We start from the raw sequence: 25074 nt of genomic DNA on the forward strand, positions 1-25074 counted from the left end.
AAGACCTCTACAGTGACTGGCTTAATTAATCCGGTTTATTTTTAAAGTGCCCTGTTTTTCATTCACAGTCAAACAATGAATCCAACACATACATTTAAGAAAATTAAAGAATAATAGAGAATACTGGTTAAAATATCCTTAATTCCTTGTTAAAATAATTGGGATATATTTGTGTCAGTTTTATAAATATTTATCAGACCAAAAAAAAAAAAACTAGCATTTTCACACATCTTTACATTCACTAAGCTTTACTATTAAAATATATGTTCTCTGACAATTTGGCATGGTGAAAAAAATTAGAGTAAAAACATGGGCCTTTTAAATCACAATAAAAAGACTAACATTAATTAAACATGACATGATTAATAAATATGAAAAACTGATGTATTCATTCCAATGTTTTCATTGACTTACTATCCCCATTTTGTGTTTAAGCAGCAATTGTTCAGTTACAGTGGTAGAGAGTTTAGTTTTACACTTCTGGCATTAGCAGGGAGGTATAAAAATATGTAGAGGCCACAGAAGAGCAGAACTCAGCCGAAATTATCACTGATTTCTGATCATTACAGAAATCGGTGATAAGAATGGATCAGTTCCAGCTGAGACTACAGTCTGGCATCAGGTGCAGCCTGGACAATCTGCAGAGGGATTCTTCCAGCTGCAGCAAGAAAAAAAAACAAAAAACACCCAGAAGATGTCAGGGTGTAGTTTGGTGGTGTGACCGTGAAGGCAATAATGTAAAAAAAAAGAAAAAAAAAAAAAGAAAAAAGGCTTTTACTACGCTTACCAAGCATGTCTCCAGTTCTTCTCACTGCTGACTTGTTCACTTTATATTCATTATTCTCAGATCTGCAATCAGGCAAGAATAAAAACTTGAGTAACTGCTGTAATAAAGCAATTTCTGAACCAGCAAATAAAATAAGTTTAAATGAAATAAAACATATTTTCAGGGCCTGATCTCATTAACTCACATCGTTATCTTAGTGACGGCCCCCAGCCTCCGCAGCGATGACAAAACGTTTTTCTGCATGTCCGATGAGAGGGCTTCGTAGGTGTGGAGTTCCCCTAAAAAAAAAAAAAAAATGTAAAATTAAACTGATTTGTAAGCAGCTGGAGGGCAGTTGTCATTTTTATGGACTTTTTTTTATTTTGTAGTTTTACCTGAGACAATGAGTTTTGTAGCCAGAGTTCGCACACCAGACAGGAAGTCTTTCTCTCTGAATACACAGTCTCTCTCCTCACAGAGGAATCTGAACATCAGCTACTCATAAAAAAACAAAACAAACAACAACAAAAAAACACAGATCCTCAGGCATTTTGGCTGCTGACCATGATCACTTCAACATAACATTCTACTTAAAAAAAAAAAAAAAAAGAATTTGGGATATATGAGACAAACATAAATAATCAAAATGAACAGAAAAAAAACTGAAATATATCACTGTGTGCATTTAACCTGTGTGTTTCACTTTTTGAATTGATTTAACTAATAAGCAACACAGATTATAAAGGGCACCTGATACGACTCTATGAAGGGTTTCAGCAGCTCCTGCAGGAAAGACAACACCTCCGGCCCCGTGTCTGAATCCGTCACTTCCCACTGACCGACATGGACTGCTTTACATTTGTGTAGTAGAGAGCATGCCTCTTCAAAGTCCTACATATTGGGGGGAAAAAAAAGTGCTCAAAAAAAAAAAAAAAAAAAAAAGAATAGCAAACACTAAAATAACCAGTGTTTGATACAACATTTGTGGAAATCTTTGGAGTTTTTCCTCCCCCATCAACTGACTTTCTGTCATTTAATAAAAATGTTGAGTTTAATAACAAGCATTTTAATTTACAGAATAATTAACACCTGAGCTGACAACGAGGGGATTTACCTGAGAAGATTGGCCAGGAATGAAAACAAATTCGTTGGAGAAAAGTTCTTGCAGGAAGCAGAAGCATGTGAGGAGCTCATCTGTGAACAGAACAATGAGCTATTTACACGAGTTACTATAAGAAGTAAACGATGCCACGTCTTTTCAACCTCCCCACCTTTCTTTGTGCTTTTTGTGATGCTCATGGCCAAAGCAAGCAGCGCAGGACGCACAAAAACATGCAGGCACTGATTCCTGTATGAAGCCAGCATCAGCAACGCAGCCGCCGTCCTCATCATGTCTTCCTCTATCGAGTGTTTCCGCTCAAGCTCATCGTTTCGCGTCAAGTAGACACGTCCCGCTTTACGGTAAACAACAGATCGATGGAGAGCCATGGTGGAAGACATCACATCTGAATCTGGGACTTTTTCTGCAAAAAATAAAAAAAAAGAAAGAAAAAAAAAAGTGTAACCTGCATGTCATAATAAGTTACTTTGGTCATTCATGTCACTGGATGTGTGCATGCTGGACACTTGTAAAAAAAAGGACAGATTAGGTATTGCACTCTTAGCATTAGTCCTAAATCACTACAAGTGCTTTAATCCACTGAATATGCTCTAAGGGAGCGTGAGCACTTGTGCCAACTCACATTCATCTAATCTGTCTGATCTACTTCAGACCAGATCAAGGAACCCGTCTGTCCTGAAAGTGTTCCACCATCACATGCCAAAACAAATGCCACCTACTGGCCATCGAAGGAAAACGCAAGTCAAAAAGCCTACAAATGCATTTACCGCAAGTAACATGTACATAAAAGGCAATAAAATTTGCAGAATATATGTGGAAAAAGCATCTTAGACCCACCAGGCCAGTTAAGATGAGCCCTAAAATCCAGTGCCAGCTTCCTGAGCCAGAGGGTTTGCTCTGTGAGCTGGTGAAACAGCAGACCCTCTTCTGTTAAGACTGCAGTAGGAACCTGGAGCAAGACGCAGGCCATCAGAGACCAGGGGCTGGTCAGAGCGCCCTCCTCCTGGAGCCGTACGATCATATGAGCCAGCCAGCTCCCGCAGGCTTGGGCCTCTGCATTGGGTTTCTGAGGAAGATCCCTGAACAATGGGAACAGAGCTGGATCAGACAAATCATCATATTTGACTACAGCCAATTTAAAACTTAAAATGACTACAGTTTTTCAGCTACTATAGTATACCAATGTTTTTTGTTTTGTTTTTTTTACCCCAGTTTCTTGGACATTCAGGTGGTTTATACAGTATATGTTTAAACGTTACATTACAAGAGAACCCATTTGTTGTGTCTGAGCTCTAAATTTAAAAACATACACAGGTCAGGCAGGAGAATCCGTAAACTATTGTCGTAATTACGAACAAAAACAATTGCAAAGAGGCTGCAGAAAAGGTCATTTCTAGTGTGACCCAGTAAAAGACCAGTCCTACATCCAGTCCTGGTAATAAATAGTAGGAAGGCATAAAAATTTATGTTTTCCTTCTAATCTGACTGAAACTAACCTATTTTGTGCAAAGATTTCAATCATTTTTAAGTCTCTGGGTAAAAGACTTAAAGCCACAATTGCAGCCTAATAACTCAGAGGAAATAAACAGAGTAAATAGGACGCCTTCAAACTTTCAATTACAAACCCAGTACTATTGTCTTTACGCCACAAAAATTATGCAGTATTTTGTTTTGGTCTGTTAAATACAATTTATTTAAATCTTTTTTTTTTTTTATGAAGTAGCAAAACAAATATGCAAAATATGTATTTTTTGTTTAAAAATCTGTTGATACTGCAGGTCACTAGTGAACTACATGTGCTCAGCAGGTGATTTTCTCTACCTAGGTGTAAGGTTGTACTGGCAGCGATTTATCTTGCCCTCACACAGCCGTCGGACAGACAAGGGACGGCCAAAGTTCACGTGCATGCAGCCGTAATTCTCTTGCAGAACTCTGCTGGCCTTCAGTAGACCCTGCAGAGAGAATGAGTCCAATCGTAAGAAAAGGGAAAAAACTGCAGATACGTGCAGTGTGCATCATCTCAGACCAGATCTAATGATAGTTGCCGACAGACAAGCTGGTGTTATATTCACCCTATGAATCTGTGTTTATAAATGGTGATCTTCTGCAAATCTACTGTAGGAATTTAAAGAAAATACATTCCGAGAGCTGAATTGATTTATAAAAATAGCACAGGTCATACCGCGGTGCTTTCTCTGGGTTTGGGGACACCCAGGAGCTCGTGTGCGAGCAGCGACTCCTCCAGCACCCGGTCGTAGCTTATACTGATGGGCAGCAAGGTGACGTCGTACACCTCGCCTTTAAAGAATGGCTCCAGGATCATGTTCATCATACCTGCAGACATTTCCGGATACCATAATGTATTTGGAACCAAAAAAATCCAAAAAAAAAAAAAAAAAAAAGAAAAAAAAGAAAAGAAAAGAAAAAATATTAAGACGTCGACAGATGTGAGCTCACCTAACTTCGGTGGGAGGGACTTCAGCGTTCGACTCCGCAGACCTTCCACGAAAAACTCCAGAGGGGCAAATCCTTTCTACAGAAGACATTTCAAAATATTAGTTTGCCTCTTTTAGCGGATAACATGAAAAACTGAAATGTGAATACGGTATAAACTTATTGTAAACAGTTCCCAACATGGGCTTCTCCCTTGTGGGTAAATCTTAGTTATAGCTCGAAGATGTCCATGTTGGAGCAGGAACTTCTGTCTTGGTTTACTCTCCAAGTTCAGGGTAATGCAAAACAGGCTTCAATCGGGACAGCAGTTTTCCAGAAGTCTCCATTTTATAGCCTAACTTGAATAGAGAGTGGAAACCGGATTGTTCTTGAACATCCTAACTAATGTTCTTTTTTTCATGAGGAGGGCGGTTTGGGACAGACAGCTGAAACCTGGAGAAAAATCTGGTGTTCCACAGGAAAATTATTCTTAAAGGAGGCCAAGATTAAGCCTCTGGAACCTCATGTCAACTTAAAAAATGTCGGTGTATGTTTAAGGCCCAATTGGCATTAAAAAAAGACAAGAAAACAAACTAGTTTAACAAAGCGCTACCTGTCTGCTTTATCGTCACATCTATTTTTGAACGGAACTGTAGTTAAAGCAGCTTGACATTACATCATCCGCCAAATCATCATATGCCTTACTCTGACAATTGTTCGAACGTATTCCGACAGCACAGCCCAGTAGAGTTTGTCAGAGCCAATGGCACGTCGAATAAAGAAAGCCCCCGACCGACGCAGTATCTCTCCTACAATCTTCATCCCTGCTAGAGCTTTAAGGAGGAAAAAAAAAAGACAAAAGGGAACAGGATAAGAAAACGGAGAGACTGCTTGTCGGAATCATTTCTGACTGTTCCAATTACAATGGAGCGGTCCAAACTGAATAGATACTTGCGAATTCCAGCAGCAATTACAGGCACTGGGATGTCGTAGTTGAACAAGATGTAGGAGACAACCAGGAAATCAATGTAACTCCTGTGATTGGGCATCAGGATGACGGGGCACTCTTGAGTGGCTTGTTGAAGCTGCAAAAAGGAAAAGAAATACAAGAAGAAAAAAAACATATTGTCTGATATTGCAACTGATGAGTATAGTGTGAGTGAACCAGAAAAATTGGTATTCGGCGTATTAATCCCATCTCATTCTCACCACTTGGAGTCCTTCCATGTTGACGTAAATGGCACTGAAGATTCTCTTGAACACCTTTCTGACCGCGAATCCCAACAGCCTGATGAACCTCAGCTGCAAGTTTTGAGACATTTCCCACATAATCCCGCATGCTTCGTCTCTCACTTCCTCCACGGATGACCCCGTCTCCAAAGCAACCTACACGGGGAAAGAAGGGTTGAAGTCAGACTGCTTCCTGATGTTGCTGCAACGTCCCTCTTCACGCGTTTTTTTTTTCGGATTGCTCAATCGCACCTCTTTTATGACGTAGCGAAGATACTGAGACTCCAGCACGGCTTGGTTGAGTTCATCAGAGGAGCAGGCGGGCGCTCCTTTATACGGTGGAGGACTAAAGGTCCTGAAGGCAAACCTCAAGTCACTGCAGTACCTCTTGTCCTCCAGGATGTCTACAAATTCCTCTTCATCTTGCAGACGGACTTTATCCAAGACTCTATACTGGAGGAGAGAATAATGTTTGTGTTAAAATGATTTACTTTTAACAACCGTAACACAACATTATGATCATATTTAAAATACGTACGAGGCAAAAAGAGCTTGTAGAAAACATATGGATTTGGTTATTACAGAAAAGTTGAGTGGAAGGAACAAATATACAAACAATACAATAAAACTCAACAATATGAGGATGAAAGAGTGCTAAATAGATGGTGTAAGTTGCATAGAGATGGGCTTTAATTGTATTTCTTGTAGTATACCACTTCTGATCAAGACACTGTCAGAAGTGTCTTACCTAGGCTAATGAGGAAAAGGACTGCAGTTCACAGATCCAAATTCCTCTTTACAGAGGCAAGAATGCGTTGCGCTAAATTCAGAAATCAAGGTGAAAAGAGTTTGGAGAAACGGTGGAGAGGCACAGGATCCAAACTGCTTGACGTACAGTGTGAAGCTTCCTCTATCAGTGATGGCTTGGGGGTCATCTGATGGTGTTAGTTCACTGCGTTTTATTAACTCTAAAGTCCACGCAGATGTCGATAAGTTCATTTCCAGCAGGACTTGGCACCTGCCTTTGTTGGCAAAAGTATCAATGCCTGGTTTAATCACTATGGGAACACTGCTTGATTGGCCAGCAAACAGTGAAACTAAATTTCAATTTAGGCCATAATCATCAAAATGAATTAAACCAAATCGGCATCGCACCACTCTATGATGACTAAGATCACTGCTTTTTTGAATGGAGCTACTGAAATTAATTTTCTTACAGTTCAAATAACTGAGGATATAACTACCTCGCTGTGCTCCATGATGTATTTTGGTGGACAATCAGAAATGAGAAAGTCGCTTGCACCGTTTTATTTTCGCCTGATGCTATAGGTTTTTCTAAGTTTACTTTTATGACATTATAACACTTATAAAAATCGTTTTTGTAGGGCAATGTGTTGCAATAAAGCATTTGAGAAAATAATTAGCACAGCTTTAGGATTATTAGGCGGAGGGACAGGTGGGGGGTAAACTGAACCTTTCCTTGGTGTTAATAAAGCATTAAGGTTGTCGAGGAAACCCAGAAGGTTTGTCAGTTCTGTACTATGACCCAAATAGCTGCCTATTAAGCAACAAGTGGCGTGCTTAGAAACACTGAGCAACTTCAAGTGGGCCAAACTTTGAGCAGCTTAAGTCGACCCCGTTCTGCACTATTAACAGCTTATTTGTTTTCGCGGCTTTAACCATTACTTTTGCTCTCTTCAGAAATACAAGTTCGTGTAAACATAACAGTAAAACGCCGAAGGCTAGCGTAGCGGCTGAATACAAGAGCATATTAATGCCATACTAATGAGGTATCTTACCGTGTTTGCCATTATTTACAAAAATCCGTCCTTCCCTGCTGCTGTGGGCTATCCTTTTATGACTTTCGGTTTTTGTCTCTTTATAACTTCACACAAAACAGCAAGTACCTTGCAGCTGCAGCAACATGAGCCGCAAGCCAATAGAGTTACTGAATTTCGGAAACTCCTCCCCGGCCGCTTGAAACCAGCAGCTCTTTATTTGCCCTGGAAAAACCTGAGGGAGTTGTAGTTCCAGTAATTGTCCACAAGATGGAGGTGTTTCTCTTAATCACAGTATAATCTTCTTTTACCCCAATGGTGATTAACTTTAGCTGTAATTGGGCTAGACTAGAGAAACCATGGAAAGTCACCTATCCATCACAGGCCAACAAACCCAGAGGACAAATTACAGGTTTTTTTTTTTTCTTTTAATTTCAAAAATCAGTTTTTATTGTGAGGATAATCTTTGGTGTGCTGCATTCACCCCTTCATATGGTCCTGTCCTTAATTTCTTACGTACACAATTTTATATCGCTTGATATTCCACTTTTTGGATACGTTTTGTCAAAAATAAGTGCAAGTAGCTTCAATCTCTGTTGCATTGTAATTTATACTTCCATGATTTCCAGAGGCTTGCTCAGTTTCTATTGGTTGTGGTCCTGATTTTGAGTTTGGGTCTGTCGCCTAATGTAATGTGAGAATATTATAATCCTTGATCAAACCAAAACAAACAAAAAGTGATGCATGACCCATTGCTGGTAGATAGCAATTATTATAGTCATGTCACCACAATTTTTAATTGGAAACAATCAGCAAAAGTATGAATTCATAAAAAAACTAAATGAAAATCCATTTGGTTTAAATATAATTTAATGCTTATGTGTCACACAGATGAGTAAGTTGAGATCACCTACAGCTCTGTTATAGATTAAACAAAAAAAACCATTCCCTGTATACCAGTGTAATTTAATATGTTTAATGAGACCACTTTGACAATAAACTGGTCAGTGGAGGCCAGTAGGGGAAGCGTTTCAGTTTGAGGCAAAGATTAAAAGAATGTCAATCCGTTTTAGCTCTTTCATGGAAAGAATAAAAACAATAAAAACATTTATCACAGTCCTCACACATCCTCTCTCATAATACTGCAGGCTTGATGCTTTTACACAGCTCAGGTATACACCTGTCCAGAAAACATGCTACAACAGTTGTTCCTTCTTGCATTCTTGTAGTCAGATAAAAAAAAATTTAAAAAATTACTACACAGAAAAACATTCAAACATTCCTGTCCAAACTGTGACCAGCTGTCTTTCTTTAGATGCTGCAATAAAAAGCCACACAACGTTAAGGTCTCTTTTAAATTGCACCAGTCAGGTAGCTAATTACAGGAGATAAATTGGACAGAATAAGGTTGTTTTAGTTGTAACTGATATAAAAGACGTCTGAACACATGCCACACAGGTTCGGATAGAAAAATAAACACTATTCAACAAATCATCTCACAGATAAAACATTACAGGGAGCTATTGGCTACAGCTAATAGTGTTGTGCTTCAGCTACATAGATGATTTTTTTTAACCTTGTTTTCAGAAATGTTACATCGCAACTTTTCAGCAAACAGCACCTGGAATCAGTCAAACTTTGGCACACATTTGAGTAACTTGCACAGCTGGACTGCGAGCTCACACAGTGCATCTATTGAAATAAATAGAAAGTCTAACCATTGAAATAAGGTAATCTCCAAAACAAAAACTCTACTAAGCTGCCTGAACACATACATGATAATTAATTCTAAATATACACATCCAGTATTTTTGATCAAAGTGCACCTTTTGCTCTTAAGACTAAACAGAAGATTGCCCTTGTTGGTTGTCTCTACATGAAAGTGCATAAAAACAATACTTGACCTATAATCAGATACATCACAAGGAACTATCACTGTCCACATCACGGCTACATCTCAAGCACACTATAAGTCATTCAGAGCTCTTTTTGCAGGTGATGTTCAGGTGGGAATCAGCTGCCGGAGCGTGTAGTCTGTGGACTTGTAGTTTCCTCCTGTTCCACTTGGGGGAGCTGCTCCCTCCAGTATGTGAAATGGCTGTAGGTGTCTGAGCAGGGGAAGTCTGAGGAGCAGGATCGCATCTTGAGGGGGAACACGTGGTCTACAACCTCACTAAGACGTGCATACCTGGGAAAAAGATTAGAAAGAGGCGGCTGTAATGAGACGATGTGATTTAAGACAAATTATTATCGTAATAATAATAATAATCAAGCACACTTACGATGAGATGTTAGTCTTAGCATGCTCCTGCACTAGCTCCCCTTTAGGATTTACTGTAAAAATCCGGTTCAGTGGCACCCCTACTTCCTTATAAGAATACACATCCTACAAATGTAAAAAAAAAAATATGTCCAATGACTTATTTCTTTAGATCAAATGTTATTTATCATATGCATCTAAAATATGTGATTCCATACCGTGGGTCTGTTGCCAAATGCTGCGTAAAAAGGTTCTGTATTTGGGTAAAACAGGTGTCTGATATCTGTGAGACACTCCACTTTGAATTTCTCAGGTTTCTTCTCAATCACCTCCCTGTTGCATAAAAGAAAAAATAAGCATTGTTTCTCTTGCTTCTGATCTCATTCTGATCATGTTAAATCAATACAGTGAAGTGGGTAAGGGTTGGAAAAATACCTGTGCAGAGCTGAAAAAAGGCTAGATGGGCTGAGAAGGACGGGGCCCATGGGAAGCATGGTGCCTCTCTCGTTGACCCAGTTGAGGTAGCCTCTGGTCATGTCAGCCATGCCGATTGCTCGAGCTGAACAGTATAGAAACTTGTAGCCATTTCTGATGAACGGACAAAGAGGTTAGCAAACAACAAAAACTCTCTAGAAGTAGAATATCAAACTGGCATGAGGTGTGTAGCTTAAACATACTTAATGCATTTTTGACTAGCTATCTAATTTTTATTTTTTTTAATTCAAGTTTAGTTTTATGAGCATAATCCTAAACACTAAGAAATGCTGAAAATATTCATTAATTTAACTACGGTTATGGATTTTACATAATTATTGGTGCCTCAACATTTTTTTATTCTTTTAGTGTGAAATGATACTATTGGGGGAAAAAAAATACTTATTTCAAGACTTTTTACACATCTTTACTTTGCCTATATACGTTTGTACAAACATTAAGCTACGTTTTGCTTCACTTCATATTTATAGTTTATAAAGTATTTGGACATTAGGGGTTCGATAAAAATAAAAACGCTTACTGGCTGACTTTGTGGTAGAGTTGTGTAATTCCCTGGTGAGTCCAGTCTTTCCCCAGTGTGGGCAGGATGTGACCCAACGTGTCTGACCTGAAATTAAGTTGAGGAGTTTTTTTTAATTTAGACAGACTGCCATTTCCAGAAACTGTGTAAATTGACCACATGGGTTAGGTTGCAGGTGAATAAGTGGTTTCATTTGCCAACACGTCAAACACCTGGTAATGGTTCCATCTATGTCAGAGATGATTATCTTGTCGTCCCAGTTCCAGAGGTAGATGGTTCCCTGACAGCGACAAGTTCCCTGGTACTGAGTGGTCACACTGAACACAACATCATTAGGACCATCCTGCAACTGCAGGGACAGCTGCATGTACGAGAGGGAGAAGAGACAGGAAAGAAAGAAGTTAAAACCATAATTCAGCTACATGGAGAAGAAAATTAGATTGAAAGCTGTAGTCAAACTGACGTCCTCACCAGCTGCTCTGACGTGAGGCGGAGAGTTTTCTTGTAAGACACGCCCCCTGAAGAGACCCCAGGTTCTGACTGGATGACGGGGGAGCTTTGATTGGCTGCAATGTGATCTTCGTCGCTCGATGATGACTCTTCTTTCAGTCTGCCATCAAAGAGGTTATAAAATACTAAATGATGCAGCTCAATAAAGTACAATGCCATTGATAAATTCATTCGTTCCAGAAATTCAGGTCAATAAGTACACTCGTTTATAATCCAGATTCTTTGAACACGGTGACTTACTTCAAGCATTTATTTCAGTTAAGTCTTTCAACTAGTGAAATTCAGTTTCTACGAAAATAATACAGAACAAGGCATATAAAAAATAATTTTGTATCCGGGAATGTCATGTTATATTCTCACAATCATGGAGAAGATGGATGACTTGACTGTTATGCTCCATGGATTTAACAACTTTTGAAGGAAAAACAACATCAGAAGTGTGGGCTAGTTAAAAAAAAAAACTTAACTGTAGCTCAGAAGGTATAATCATAAAAATTTACTAAAATAAATGCTAGAAATAAATCAATCACTATACCATGAACCTATATTTTACATGGGCTTCACTTTTTAACCTTTAAACATTAAATATTAAGATGGATCAACGAAAGTTTTCCAAGTTTGAATTCTTTTCTAACCTGCTTTTCATTTCGCCAACCTCAGCAGCACCACAAGCCCCACATTCAGTGGCTGAATCCTAAAAGAAAAGATGTATGCTCATTCATAAATGAAATGCCAGAGATCATTTATTTTGGATATGAACAGAGAGGAAGAACTTACTGATTTTGCATTGTTATTCCTGCCTCTCCACGAGAACCACCACCTCCCTCCTTTCTTAGGCATCTTTTCCTTCATGATGTTCTCCACTGTGGTCTGAAGAGGAACACACACACACACCGCCCCGAAATCCACGACACACCATTAAATAAGGAAAAACGTAAAAAAAAAAAAAACCCCAAAAAAACACAAGCAGTTTATAAATCAACTAATGACGACGCAAAACCGAAGCGTCAACTAATTGGGGAAAAATGAGTGTGACAGACCGACGGGGAGGATTTGCGAATGAAAATAAATGAAACAAGAGCAGAGTGGAGACTTTCCAAACATACAGAGCTGAAGCTGAAGATACTAGTCAGACAACAGAGGAGGAAATCCAAGGATGAGAGTAAATAACCGAGGCACGAGGACTAATATGTGAAAGGACGGGAGGAAACAAGAACGAAACCAGAGGACCACAGAACACAGAGAAGACAAATTTGATCAGATTAGGTTGACTGACGCTACCCAATATAAAACTTATTTTGAGGGTGCAGAAGCAAACGTAGTCATAGGTTAGTGTTGTAAACATAAGATTGAGTAAATCTGTATGAGCGTGCCATCACCTTTGGCAGAGGTTTCTGAAAGGCTTGGATGGCGAGCACAAGTGGGGCTGCGGTGCTCCAGTTATAGTACCTAAGTGAGACAGCAAAATATATTTTTAATTCAATTTACATTTAAAGAGCCATAGACAGACAGTATTTTGTTCATTGCTAAACGGCAACTTTATGCTTAATTTATTTAAGAGTTTCTTACTTTGAACCGATTTTAACAACTAAGTTTGGGTCGTCTATGATGGAGGGGTTTTCTGCAAATTGCTGAAAGGAGACGATCTTATCACAGAATTGCTCTAAAAGAAACAAAAGCAGACAGACAACAATCAGATTCTGAAGTGTCTCGTGGAGTTGTTTCGTCACTTGTGACGACGTACCTCTAGTAATCTCCTTGTTGTCAGTGAGCCCCCCACACAGGGAGATGGCCATTGATGGCATGTCAGACATGGGGTCACAGTAGCTGTCCACACCGCTGTCTCCCCCCGAGCTCACACACTGTGGGGACAGGCTGGTGCTGTGGAGCCCCGGGTCGGAGATACTTCTCATGGCTGAAGCGCTCTCACTGCAAGTTGGAGGTGTTAAAACGATCAGGTCAGATTACACTGACCGAATTCTCGCAGTGTAGTCTGTGTGCGCGCGAATCTGCTTTCGTACCTCTTAGGAAAATAAAGAGCAGCAATTTCAGGCTCCAACTCCGTAATGTCGTCCAAGTAAATTCCGTCGGAACCAAGATGGCGGCTTCTTTTGTCTGCAGGAGAGAAGACAAAATTGTTGGAAAATAATTTCTTATATGTTGGTCTAAAAGATTTATTTCTTGTATTTGATTGATTGATTTTAGGGGAATCCTCTCCCAGAAGCTTAGGCAAAATGGTTGGCCTGGTTTGCCATTTGGTGATGTGACAGAAATAGGAAATTCCTATAGATGTACAGTTATGTGTTGCACATGAACATATTCACCTTATGCTTAAAATAAGCAGTTCTTTTCACTTCAGAACGTCCTTGCAGACCTTTTAGTCACAACAACTATTCCCTCACACTGTTGGCCAGTACTGATCACACCGTCGAGGTATTATTGAGTTAGGAATTTTTGCTAGCATCATAGCCTTTGGTACACTGGCCTAATTTTGAGTTAGGTTTCTGCAAGGTTTTTTGTTTTCCTTCATGTCTTAGATGATTTTAGTGCAGCACCTTATTCTGAGACCTTAAGATTATTCAAAAAGTCAGTAACAGAAGAGACCGACACCATCTGGGAAGATCATAGAAGCGCTTTCTTTATAGACCAACAGCACTTTTACCCTTTTTCTTTGATGGAGAGTCTGTTTTGCTGGATGCACAAGCCGCCGTTTCCTCTGAAGGTAGCGTCTGAGTCTCCATCCTCATGGATTCTGATTCCATCGTGACCGGGTCCGGCGTTCCCCTTTTGACCTCAGCTTCCTCCTCAATCGGCAAAGAGGGAGCTTGTATTTTAGAGCTCGGCGCACACTGGTCTGAAGATGTCTGATGACGGATCGCTCGGAAATGTGTCTTTTTGGACACGGGAACGGATATGGGGAAAACATGTGGCCCGACAGGCTTCAGCGAGAGAAATGAAGGCTAAAGACGTGGAAAAGGAGAGAGGTGCGAGAGTTGAAAATTGAAAACTGCAACAGGATGTTGTCATTTCTATAGTGTTAGATTTTTAGATGGTGTGCATGGTGGACATTTGCTTACCGCAGCAGCCTGGGGCAGCTCTCCCCAAGCCCAGTGCATGGCTGGATTCTGACTGTCTGCTTCTGAATGATTGGTGATCAGCTCTGAGTCGCTCTTTGGAGAGGTGGGGCGAGAGTTATCACGACTGGAGGGGAAAGAAATATTGTACAAAAGTTAAACATCTCCTTGTCAACAAACAGAACGGTGGAGTATCTCGGACCTGCATTGGGAAAGCATGTGAAAAGAAATAGATTTTTGTTTTTTGGTAGTGCATATTCTCAAACGAAAAATCTTTTTTTTCTACTTTTCTATTAACGTCATGTTAACCAGAAATGGTATTTTTATTGAAGTTTACCAAACAGTGTGAATTTCAATGTAGTACTAGTAACGATGAATGTAAAAACTTAATTCTTGTAATTTATTAGTGACATTTTCAAATTGGTCACATTGCTGTTAAACCGATTTTTGTTGCACAGTGTGGCTCACTTTTCTTTTACTGGCCAACAAAATGGGAAACATAAGGATACGTACCATCATAAACAACACATGCAACATATATTTTGATGATGTTTTTTATGTGGCCCGGCATCATAACATTTCTAATAAAAAACAATTGAGTGCTCTTAGCATACATGTATGCAGAGTTAAAAAGAAGGCTGAAATGGGTTTATTTTGTCCCAAAACGAGGAGGCCGACAGGCAAGGTATAGAGCAACACAATCGTCCAAAGTTTTCTGCTTTAGAACTACAACAAATGCAACAAGAATAAAATGTTATTTTCATTGAAAAAGCTTTTGTTCAGAATTACCTATGAATCGGGCTCCACTCTCCATCTGAACGAGTGTAGAGCCCAGCCTGTTTAAAAGAACAGATGCCTGAAGCCACAGTTGTTTCTTCTTGCAAGGCGTCCCTTGATAAAGACCTGCAACAAAAACACAATATCTGAGCTTGTGTTTCAATCTACTTGCACGATAGCAAGTCCTGTCGCCAATCAAGGTTAGCATGTTTACATCTACTAGTTACGAAAACATCACATTTGTCCTTTTTCTATTTCAAACACTGTGTATTTGAAAGTATTTTGAATTAACTTAATCAGCTGAGATGATTCACAGCACACTCTCCATCCTCATACAATCATAATATATCTCACTCCCTCTCGTATTTGTTTTGCCACATCTTTTTCACCCTCTCTTTCCCTTTACCTGCTGCTCTCCATTTCAGCCTCTTCATCAGAACTGATGTCTATTGAAAACATGTCTTCATCTGCTGAGTAGTCTCCACTCTCCTCCCTCCTTGTGCTGTCTGCCCGACTCTTCCTCCTCCTCTTCCTCCTCTTCTTTGTTACTGCGCCACTGCTCTCACCGCTCCCTAAGGAGCCCAGGATCTGTACAGGAGGCCCTGAGCTCTTCGCCATCAGCGGGGAGCACATTGAAAAGGCAGCATCTGACAAGATGGGAGAAGTAGCCAAGTAGGAGGGAACCACTTCCTGTTAAGATGGCAAAGACAAGCAAGATGATAAGTTATCTCACTAGAACAGCTACCTGAAGACACAAAGGTCTTTAAACATGGAAAGCCTCACACATATTTTAAACTAAAGTTCAAAGGAGAAGGTCCATTCTGACTGCTTAAAACGGCTAAAGATAAAATATCTCAAAAACGCTTGAAGTCGATACTTCACACTGGTTTATGGTGAGTTTTTTTTTTTTTTCATTTTGGTAAACATTCTCAAGCTTCCTGAGGAAGTTCAAAAATCTGCATGAAATGAATGCAGAGGAAAGTCAGAATGGGCTCTGTCCGACTGTGTTTGCATATTTAACGTTGAGCGCAAATGGGCCTTTGAAATGTTTAACAAAACTAACCACTTTGTCTGAAAGTTACATTTGACCTGTATCTCAAGCTTATTTTATGCTGAGCTACAAAAACACAAGCACAAGCAACAGGAATATGTTACACAGTTTGAGCCTATAACAGGCTGAATTTCTATGAAACGAAAACGGTTTCAAGGAGAGGCTGGGTTTCTTTTCCAGGCCTATGGAAAAAAGGAAAGAAAAACATATGTTTAACCACATGATTTGTGGTCTGACAGGACTGCCTCCCGTTTTTGCTCTGTGGTGCCAAAAAAGTTGGTTGAGAAGCAGTAGACTCCTCCTCTTCTCCTCATGCCCCATTAAGTCTGGGAATCTGACACCAGTCTGGAGAACATACAGCACCCACTTCCTTTGTCTGAGCCAGGCACTATTCAGCTTTTTTTATTACTTTTGGCAGATCACATTTCTATCAGGTTTAAATAGTAAGTACCTAAGCTGCATTAACTTGCTCGCAAAGGAAAACCTTGACGAATCAAAGGTAATAGCAGCAGCTTCCCGAAACAAGGGATTAAATAAGTTTTTTTAAACAAACTGAGTTCAAGTTGCAACTAAGTCCCTTTGTTTTCTAGCGTATTTTCTAGCAGCAACGCTTAATCTGTGAAGTTCTTACATGTCCGTTGGTATATTTTCACTGTGAGACATACAGCTGCAGCATCAAATGAAATGCAGGTATAAATGGCTCCAATAATAAATGGAGCCTTTATACGCCTCTCTCTCTGATAAATAGAGAAAGGCTGTTTTTAAAAAAAAAAGGAAACCAAAATAATCCAGGACGGGCTGCACACAGCCTGTCCCTGCTGGATGTTCTGTGATGAAATGAAAGGAGGAAAAGTGTTTAAAACTTTGTGGTGAAACATATGGTTGGGATGTACCTTTTCGATTTACCTGCAGACCCATTCAGGTAAACAGAAATATTCTTGAAATGGTAAATAATCATCAAACTCTTTCTTATCCTTACCAGGTGATATGGCATGACCAAAGAACACATAGAAAAGATGTTTTCCTGATTATTACCTGATCATTGTTTGTTTGTTGCACAAAGAATGCCTCTCCATTGTCGCCCAGCTTCATGTGCAGGTCCACTGGTTCTCCATTGATTTCCATGTCAACCTAAAGAGGAGAAAATTTTTTTTTTAAAAACAACAAACTAAAACATTCATTACCGTGACAAAATCCAAAATTTTGTCCCATTTGAGCCTCCTTACCACTTTCTCCCGGGACCGTAGGACGCCCATTTTGCCAAAGCGAACATGGAAGGGCGAGCAATGCAGCGAGCCATCGGGATGTCTCACAACGATGACGTCGATGCAGCCAGAGAGCGTTGCGGGGTTGAGCCCTCGGTACAGCTCTTTGACCTGGACGAACACCTGACCTGCGAGCTGGCCCACGTAGTTCATTGTTTGACGGGTCTGTAGAAATGGACGTTTGAAAATGGGAAAATGAAAGAGGAAAAAAGAATCGATTTAGGATTCGTCCCTTGATTAATAACAAACAGACCAGCAAAAATGAGTAATGGAAAAAAAATGAAGAAAAAGGTGACAGTTTTTTTTTTTTACTTTTGACAAATAAGAATCTGAAATGCATTTATATTTGGCACTCCTGAGACATGACTTGGCAGAAACACCCTTTGCTGTTGTTACAGTAGCTCCTCTGCTGGGTTTTGTCTCTACCAGGGTAACAGTCCTGCTGTAAAGTGACCTCTGCCCCACTTTCACTTTTTCTGCAGCGTCAAACTTATCTTGCTGCATGGCAGAAGGGAGGCCTAATTCAATAACTATTTCAGGGTATCAGAGTTAAGCAGGCTGAATTACAAGGCTTTCCACACTTTTCAAATATCTCATTAGAAACCTTTTTTCTTACTTTCACATGTTGGTGCATCATATAAAATCCCAATAAATTACATTGAAGTTAGTGGCTGCAACATAACAATATGACAAATTTGCCTGGTATGAATACTTTTGCAAGTCGCCATATGCTGTGCCATTTACTTGTACTTCACATCCCCACCCATCTCGCTCCTTCTCCCGTGTGGAAATTATATCCAACTGTTTTCCAGTCAGTAAACCCAGACACCAGAGCTCAAACAACAGGCCGACTTAAGCCTGCCACCACTTCTCAAGTGATCGCTTGATTATAACTGTTCACGTCTTAAATTAGCTGAGCTCAACTTGCAGCATCACGACATTGAGAACACCAGAAAGACCCAGTTACACAACAAGCCAATAAAATAGCAAAAACAGCATCTCTGCCACTGCTGACGTCTGCACTATCTCCTTGGAACACAATTTTACATTCAAGTGACTCCTTCCTAAAGCATTATGCAAATAATGGGCTATCTTGAATGTAGCATGCAGGCTTGATTTTATGACTTGAGGCATTTTAAATTCCAGATGAGGTGTAAAAAGACAGGAGATGTAGTCCAAGTACGTCAAAGTTCAATACAAACAGACAAGGTGGATCCGACCTTGATTTATTTAGCAGATGCCAAAACAATTAACCCTAACCCTATTCTCTTTTTTATGATCAGGACACCTCTTGAACAACAAGAACCCCGAGTTTAAAACAGTAGGTCAAACCGAGAATCTGTACTGTCACTTGAAACATTTATTGTAAATAACACCCCCTCCCTACATCTAAGCTGATACTAGAAGGGCTGATGCACACTGCTGAACAGATGAGTCTAAAAATAGACTGTCTGCTGTGGGAGATTTTTTTTTTTTTAAAAGAGGAAGAGTGGCAAAAAGCACTTGACAGCTTCTGGTTTTACAAGTATGTTTAAGACAAAACTCAAGTTCAAACGGTGACTTTAACAGAGCAATGCTCACGAGATTCATTAGGTTAATAATCACAAGCTGCAGATGGAATGTGACTGGTCCACTCCGAAGATATTATGGACTGAGTCTTTTGTTGTCAGCCAAGTCTCGTATTACAGCACAGACAGGCGTAATACTCTGAAAATTAAACTTATCGTATTCATTTATTATTGAAGTGAGCTTGTTCAGTTTTTAAATGGAAATATTTAATGAGGAAGGCAATAAATTATTACAAAATGGACCAACACGAGCCTGGGGCAAGCAGCCAATCAGCTTCTAAAAAAAACCATTAAAATTTTAAAACAATTAAGTTCAGGGAAAATAGTTGAGGCATATTTATCCAGCGTGTACGAAACAACTATAAGGGCAAGAGTATGACATGTGAACCCAAAGATGTAGTAAAAATTCCCATTCATACATTTAAAGGAAAAGACTTGGGGAGGTATCCTATTTATAAAAGCACGCACATACCTGTTTGTAATGAATATGCCAGTCTTTAACGAGCACTTCCTCAAAGGGGAACAACACAAAAATGTTTAAAAGTTCCGTTTTCTCAACAGAGCCTTACATTGCCTTATGTTTTCGTCAAACAGCCGCAGTGGTAGACTCTTTAAGTGAAAGCGAATCACATTTCTTCGTCCGTGTTTATTCTCTTTAACTCTTCACGTAACCTAGTAGATGATAATGTCACATGCAGCAAAACCGACCATCTTGTCAGCCAATCAGCTTCGAGCTGGCCAGTTTACTTTTATGGCAAACCATTTGTATAAATAGTTCATGTCCTCGACATCAACAGTAATTTTAGACTTTACTCACATTATTTCCTACACTCCTAACTAGGTTGTTTTTTTTACTACTTTGAATGGTTTAGTGAAGCCAAAAGTTCTACTAACTATTTGGGATTAAAAAATATATATTATCCAATTTGTTACCCATCATTGCCAGCACCTAAATTGATTCCCAATCAGATTTTTACAAAAACTGGCAATTTAGTCAACTCAAGCAGGTTCTAAACGGGAAGTCTATTATGAACACAAGGACTTATGGGTTGTGAGAAAAATACCTACTGGAGTTGTTGCAAACCAGCAGGTAACAATAAGGTACTCAAACTTTGCATTGCACCTCATTTCTATTCAGATCTATGCCAGTTGAGTTTTATGAAATATGATAAAAGCAAAATTACTTCCGGTTGGTAGATATACTTTTTTTCGAGTCACAAAGTCACATTTTCCCACAGTCAAAAAGGAGCAAAAACATTGAAGATTATGGTGAGTTTGTAGTCAAAATGGATGCAAAATGTCTTCTTGGTGGGTATGGCATGACCAATTCTGGAGCACTCCTTTTCTTACCCAAAAACGTCGGAAACAAACTGAGAAAAACATCAAAGGAACGAAAGAGAGAAATGGCCATCACCAAACAAGAACATCAAATATTTGTACAAACGGCTTGCCATAATACCTTTCCTACGGCCACAGAGGTGCACTACTCGGTTGTAAACGGGAATTTAGTCGCGTCACATTCTCAGAGCTTTTTCGGGTCATATAAACAATTCACAAGTGAATGCGCGATTTCTACAAACGTTTGAATAACTATGCTTTATCAAACTTCAAATTGTAAGATTCTATAGTTCTTTATTGTTTTCTTCTGTGTAATAAAGATGTACGTCCACATGGCGTAAGTGAAACATTTTGGCCACACTTTTCAGGAGACCGTGCAGACATTTTAAAGAACACGGTTTAACTGAATTGCATCCTGTAGTTTTGCAGCGACGGCGGGAAGCAGTTGGGAGCTACGTCGGCGGTTACAGTGGCTCAGTGAGCGTGACGCAGTGAGGTGATCTTCCTGGCCAATCACAGCCCTGCCTCGCAGCACAGCCGATGTTGGCTGTTGTAGCAAGAGACCCTTAAGAGAAACTGTGTCAAAAAGGATGTGGCTGACTGGTGGTTTCAGCTTCATGTTGCTCAACATTGACAAGATATTTTTATAATAAGCATTCTCTCAGATGTTGCACAAAATTCCCCTTATTTACATAGTACACAAAATATGTTCACTTTGCTAAACCTCCCTCTTTTAGGATTTGCCTACTAGCTTTACACGCTTAAGTTTTTGCCAGTTCTTCTCTCTTCTTGCCTCTTTAATCAGTTATATTACCTTCGATTAAATTTGAATAGTTTAGAAGACAGCAATTTTCCAATCTTGTCAAATTCTCAACTGGATATAGACTTTGACTTTGACTGGACCATTCAAACATGAATGTGTTTTGATACTATTCATCATTAGATAATATTCCTCATGTGTGTCCATGCAGCTCTAGTGACACACATGAGATTAATTAGACCCTCCACAATGGCTAATAACTTGCAGCATAAGAAGCAGTTTAAACATCTTTTACAAATCAGTCACAATCAGCATCTTTGACTTTTTTTTTTTTTGCAAAAACATTTTAAAAACAAAAAAATAGTTGTAAATGGTCTCCATTTATTTAGGGTCTTGGGACTTCAAAGTGCTTTAAAGTGCAATAAATCAAATACACTTTTACATGCTGATGGTGGTAAGCTACCACTTCCTCTGACCACCATGTGAAGCTACATGGATTGTAACAGTTTCTCATCAACAAGGGCACCAGTAGTTTTACTAAAAATATATACTTCTTAATCTTTTCTTAACATGGGATTTTAAATCCACAAATGTCAGTGAGCATGTTCGTCTTTACGAAAAAGAAGCATTCTGCCAAAAGATTGAACCCCAAACCCGATAGCTAATACATCTCTCAGCTGGATGGTTTTCTTCTACAAATATGGCCTGACATCCCATCAGTCTTTCTGTCAGTTTCAGAGGGACCTCTAAGGACATATGAGCTTCACAGCTGTCTTTACTGACATGTTTCTAAGAACAAGTCCGCTGAGAGTTGATGTAAATGACTCATGCTGGAAGCTTCATGCTCAGCATGTTAAATCACTTAGATGAGGGCTATTATAAAGAAAAGACAGTTTTGATGGCACATATTTTAAAATAAAACAAAACACACAAACATTTATGTTAGTCAGCTTCTTTATGTGTACAGAAGTGTAACACTGTTTGATTGAAAATACTGAATTATCAGAACCATCTTTTGGCTTGCATCCCAACTAAATGTGATGTACTGTTACGGTCAGCTGAAACTCTCAATGTGTTAGTCAGATTCTCATATCTACCAAGGATGTACAAGTATTTTCAGGCTGTTTCTTTCTTTCTTTCTTTCTTTCTTTCTTTTTTACAACAATTATATCTTTGACCAAGTTTTGCTTAACCTCATTACATGTGATCATTTCTAGTTTGTTCATCTCACATTGTTATTTTGATATACTTTAATTCAAAGAAACATATTGATGGAAAGACACTAACACTCATTTTGAACAGAAACTCACGTACATGGAAGATTTGGCCTGAAATTCCTCAAATACAACACACTCTGTTAAGAAGTCTGTTAAAACAAATAAGTAAAGGTGGATTGTTTTAACAGATGCAACGCTTTATGTTGAACTGTCTCTGACTAATCTTACAGCTGCTGACTGACTTACTTATGCTGAAGTGGCCAGAGAGTCGCAGGGATTGATAGAAACATTGATTCAGTGATTAAGTTAAACTCAAAGGAGAAAAAAATAACAAGGGTTTTCTGCTTACAAAGTAATTTTGAAAATGTTAGCTGTAAAAGTCTCTTCAAAAAAGTTATTTTTTTCCATTGTTATGTGCAAAGTGGGATTTTTGGACATTGGCAGTGATGTTGATGCTGATTACTTTTTAATTTTTTAAAAATTATTGTACAGATGTAAAAACTTACTTTTTTCATCCCTAATGCAAATTGCTTGGTTCACTAGATAAGATAAAACATTTTCATATATTGGAAAATAAGATATATATATTAATTATATTATAAATATAATATTAGAGTTTGTGTAATGCACATGCATTATGAATGAAATCAAATGACACAAAGATGTCCCAAAGGGCCACCTGTTATTGTGTTTAAGATATCATGTTAAAACAAAAAAGCTTCCCTCAAAGCACACAAGCTCACCACATTTTATTGAATTTGCATGAACATAGCCAGAGAGTGATGGAATAATGATTGCACCATAATATAAAGGAACTTGTGAGGGTTGAATAAAAAGTGATTTTGAAAGAAAAATTTAGCCCTTAGACATTTCAAAACTTTTCAGTCTGAGCTAGACGTTGTCATCTTCTGTGGCAAATGTGTTGTTTTGATCACGTGATCTTCTCATGAACAGGGTGAGAAGATCACGTGATCGCTGGAGCGTTTACCCCATCCACCAATCCAGCCAAGCAGCCTGTTACCCCCACCTCTCCTGGCCTCTTGACAACCTTCCCAGATTTCACTTGTACCCGGTCGCTTTACATGTGGGATTATCTAAACACACCCGGCAGCTTGGACAGCCCCTGTTATTTGAACCTATTGGGTGACTTCTATAACCGGTCTTCAATATTTAACTCAGACCTAAATTTGCATTGGAACAGAATGCACTAGCCGGAAAGGACAAAGTGCTGTAATCCTTTTCATACACGCTTGTAATTTATAAAACACGTTACCCAGCTCCAGGTGGTGTCAGTAGAATACTGCTGGACGGCCTCATCAAGCTCCTCTTCGTCCACTGATATCATGTGTTAAATCTCAGAAGCGGGAAGGCTGGAATGTCCTCAAAAAGTGGATGTTTGTATATTGCAGAAACTCCACAGGTCTTAGTTGCGTTCTTGAACATGCGTCTGCACTCTCCGAGCATGGCGAGTGTCTGACTGTCAAGTGCAAGTGAACACCGTCTTACTAAATTTACCTGGGACCCCCAGTTGGAAACCTGAGTCAGCCCTTGAGTGTGCATCTTCCATTGGAACCTCTGACTTCTTAGGCATTTGTTGGGATTGCTGGGATAATTTGACGAAATGTTATTCCGAGAGGTTTTATATGATAGCACACCAGTCGGACAGCCGACCTCCCCACTGAGGAGTTCAAACGCATGCCTGTCAGTCTTCTCAATAAGTTAATTTCCTCAATTACTTAGGAGAAAGGCTATAATATGTGTGACATTTATTACCCCATGGAAGACCACGATATTGTCGTCAATGACATTCAGAGAAGGCCACCTGTTACGTAAGCACATGGTACACAGTGACCACTGTAAAGAATATGACCCTGTCATCGCCCATGTGTTTTGTGTGCCAAGAGAGTCAATGCCATAGTACAGTGCCTTGCCAAAGTATTCATTCTGCCTTCATTTTTAAATAATATTTAAAGTTACACCCACAAACTTTAATATATTTTCTTGGGATTTTAAATGACACAATACAGAGCATAATTGTGAAGATGAAGGCAAAGATATATTTTAATTAGAAAACTATTTCAAGAGAGCATCAGCCATTTGTTTTCAGCCCTTTTTATACTGCTGCCACTAAATGAAACCCAGTGAAACAAAAAAACAACAAAAAAAAAACAACAAGGCCAAGGGTAACTCTGGAGGAACTGTTGAAATTAATATCTCACGTGGAAAAATATACCAACAGAATATTAGTTGTGCATTCCACATGTCTGGCCTTTATGGAAAATGACAAAAAAAGAAAGAAGAAAAAAGTTTTTGTCGAAATAAAGTCACAACTCCTGTTTGCAGTTTACATCCAATCCAATGACCAAATCCTGAAGCTTGATCGGACAGTTTTATAACCAATAGGTTGCTGGTTCGAACCCACAATTTATCTACTTCAGTTGTCTCCTTGGGCAAAACACCTGCTTGTGGCGGTAAGAGGACCCAGAATTGATGCATGAATGAATGTTTGAGTGGGTGACTGATTATAATGTAAAATCCTTGGACTAGATGAAGTGCTGTACAAATACAGATCTCTTAAAAACCCTGAAAAGGTCAGTCTCTGGATGTGCAAAGCTGGTAGAGTCAAAAGTCATGCAGTTTTTCCCTGAGTCAAAGCGACTAAACACAAATTAACCAAATGTATAATTTCCCTTGCAGGTCATATTTATATCCTGATTTATGTTTATCATTTAAATTCATGAGAAAATGCACCGAAGTTTGTAGTTGTAACAGGGCAAATGTGTTAAAAGTTAAAGGAGTGTAAAATAGCTTTAACACTGTGATGGGAACACTTGTGACGACAGCTCACTCTGGTGTTTAATGTGCGAAAATGCATTCTAGTACAAATTACAAATTGCCTTCACTTTTTCTGT

The 25074-nt window shown here is 39.2% G+C and overlaps 2 protein-coding genes across 4 annotated transcripts; both read right to left on the reverse strand.

Annotated features, from left to right (window-relative positions):
* Positions 1-13: 13 nt before the first annotated feature.
* Positions 14-8176, reverse strand: gnpat2 (glyceronephosphate O-acyltransferase 2). Its single transcript, XM_008398013.3, has 16 exons — positions 7349-8176; positions 5802-6002; positions 5529-5705; positions 5275-5404; positions 5025-5152; positions 4344-4419; positions 4069-4220; positions 3708-3838; positions 2724-2965; positions 2038-2289; positions 1881-1960; positions 1517-1657; positions 1162-1261; positions 972-1065; positions 788-849; positions 14-658 (listed from the first exon to the last, which is right to left on the reverse strand). Exons 1-16 carry the CDS (start codon positions 7358-7360, stop codon positions 606-608), a joined length of 2031 nt encoding a protein of 676 aa, XP_008396235.1. The 5' UTR covers positions 7361-8176; the 3' UTR covers positions 14-605.
* Positions 8177-8287: 111 nt separating this feature from the next.
* On the reverse strand, positions 8288-23656 carry lpin1b (lipin 1b). 3 transcript variants are annotated; one of them, XM_008398014.3, is made up of 20 exons: positions 23436-23656; positions 17241-17444; positions 17050-17145; positions 15370-15653; positions 14976-15089; positions 14190-14313; positions 13775-14072; positions 13134-13227; positions 12857-13041; positions 12682-12775; positions 12492-12561; positions 11890-11982; positions 11748-11806; positions 11074-11212; positions 10815-10963; positions 10603-10689; positions 10023-10175; positions 9806-9920; positions 9610-9713; positions 8288-9515 (listed from the first exon to the last, which is right to left on the reverse strand). In XM_008398014.3, the coding sequence occupies exons 1-20, from the start codon at positions 23505-23507 to the stop codon at positions 9341-9343; spliced, it is 2709 nt and encodes a 902-aa protein (XP_008396236.1). In that variant the 5' UTR covers positions 23508-23656; the 3' UTR covers positions 8288-9340. The 3 variants fall into 3 exon arrangements, with proteins under 3 accessions (XP_008396236.1, XP_008396238.1, XP_008396237.1); XM_008398016.3 differs by lacking the exon at positions 23436-23656 and adding an exon at positions 19417-19565; XM_008398015.3 differs by lacking the exon at positions 23436-23656 and adding an exon at positions 19320-19518.
* Between the last annotated feature and the right edge of the window lie 1418 nt (positions 23657-25074).

This window comes from Poecilia reticulata, chromosome 21 (assembly GCF_904066995.2).
Source record: "Poecilia reticulata chromosome 21, P_reticulata-male-v2, whole genome shotgun sequence".
NCBI classification, from domain to species: Eukaryota; Metazoa; Chordata; class Actinopteri; order Cyprinodontiformes; family Poeciliidae; genus Poecilia; species Poecilia reticulata.

Coding starts and splice junctions, on each gene's coding strand:
- lpin1b (XM_008398014.3), bottom strand. CDS start 23,507: ATGATATCAGTGGACGAAGAGGAGCTTGATGAGGCCGTCCAGCAGTAT. Junction 15,090..15,369: donor GCTGAAATGGAGAGCAGCAG/GTAAAGGGAAAG, acceptor TTTTTGTTGCAG/GTCTTTATCAAGGGACGCCT. Junction 11,983..12,491: donor TTCAGAAACCTCTGCCAAAG/GTGATGGCACGC, acceptor GTTCCTCTTCAG/ACCACAGTGGAGAACATCAT.
- gnpat2 (XM_008398013.3), bottom strand. Junction 5,405..5,528: donor ACATGGAAGGACTCCAAGTG/GTGAGAATGAGA, acceptor TCCTTTTTGCAG/CTTCAACAAGCCACTCAAGA. Junction 2,966..3,707: donor CAGTACAACCTTACACCTAG/GTAGAGAAAATC, acceptor CCCATTGTTCAG/GGATCTTCCTCAGAAACCCA.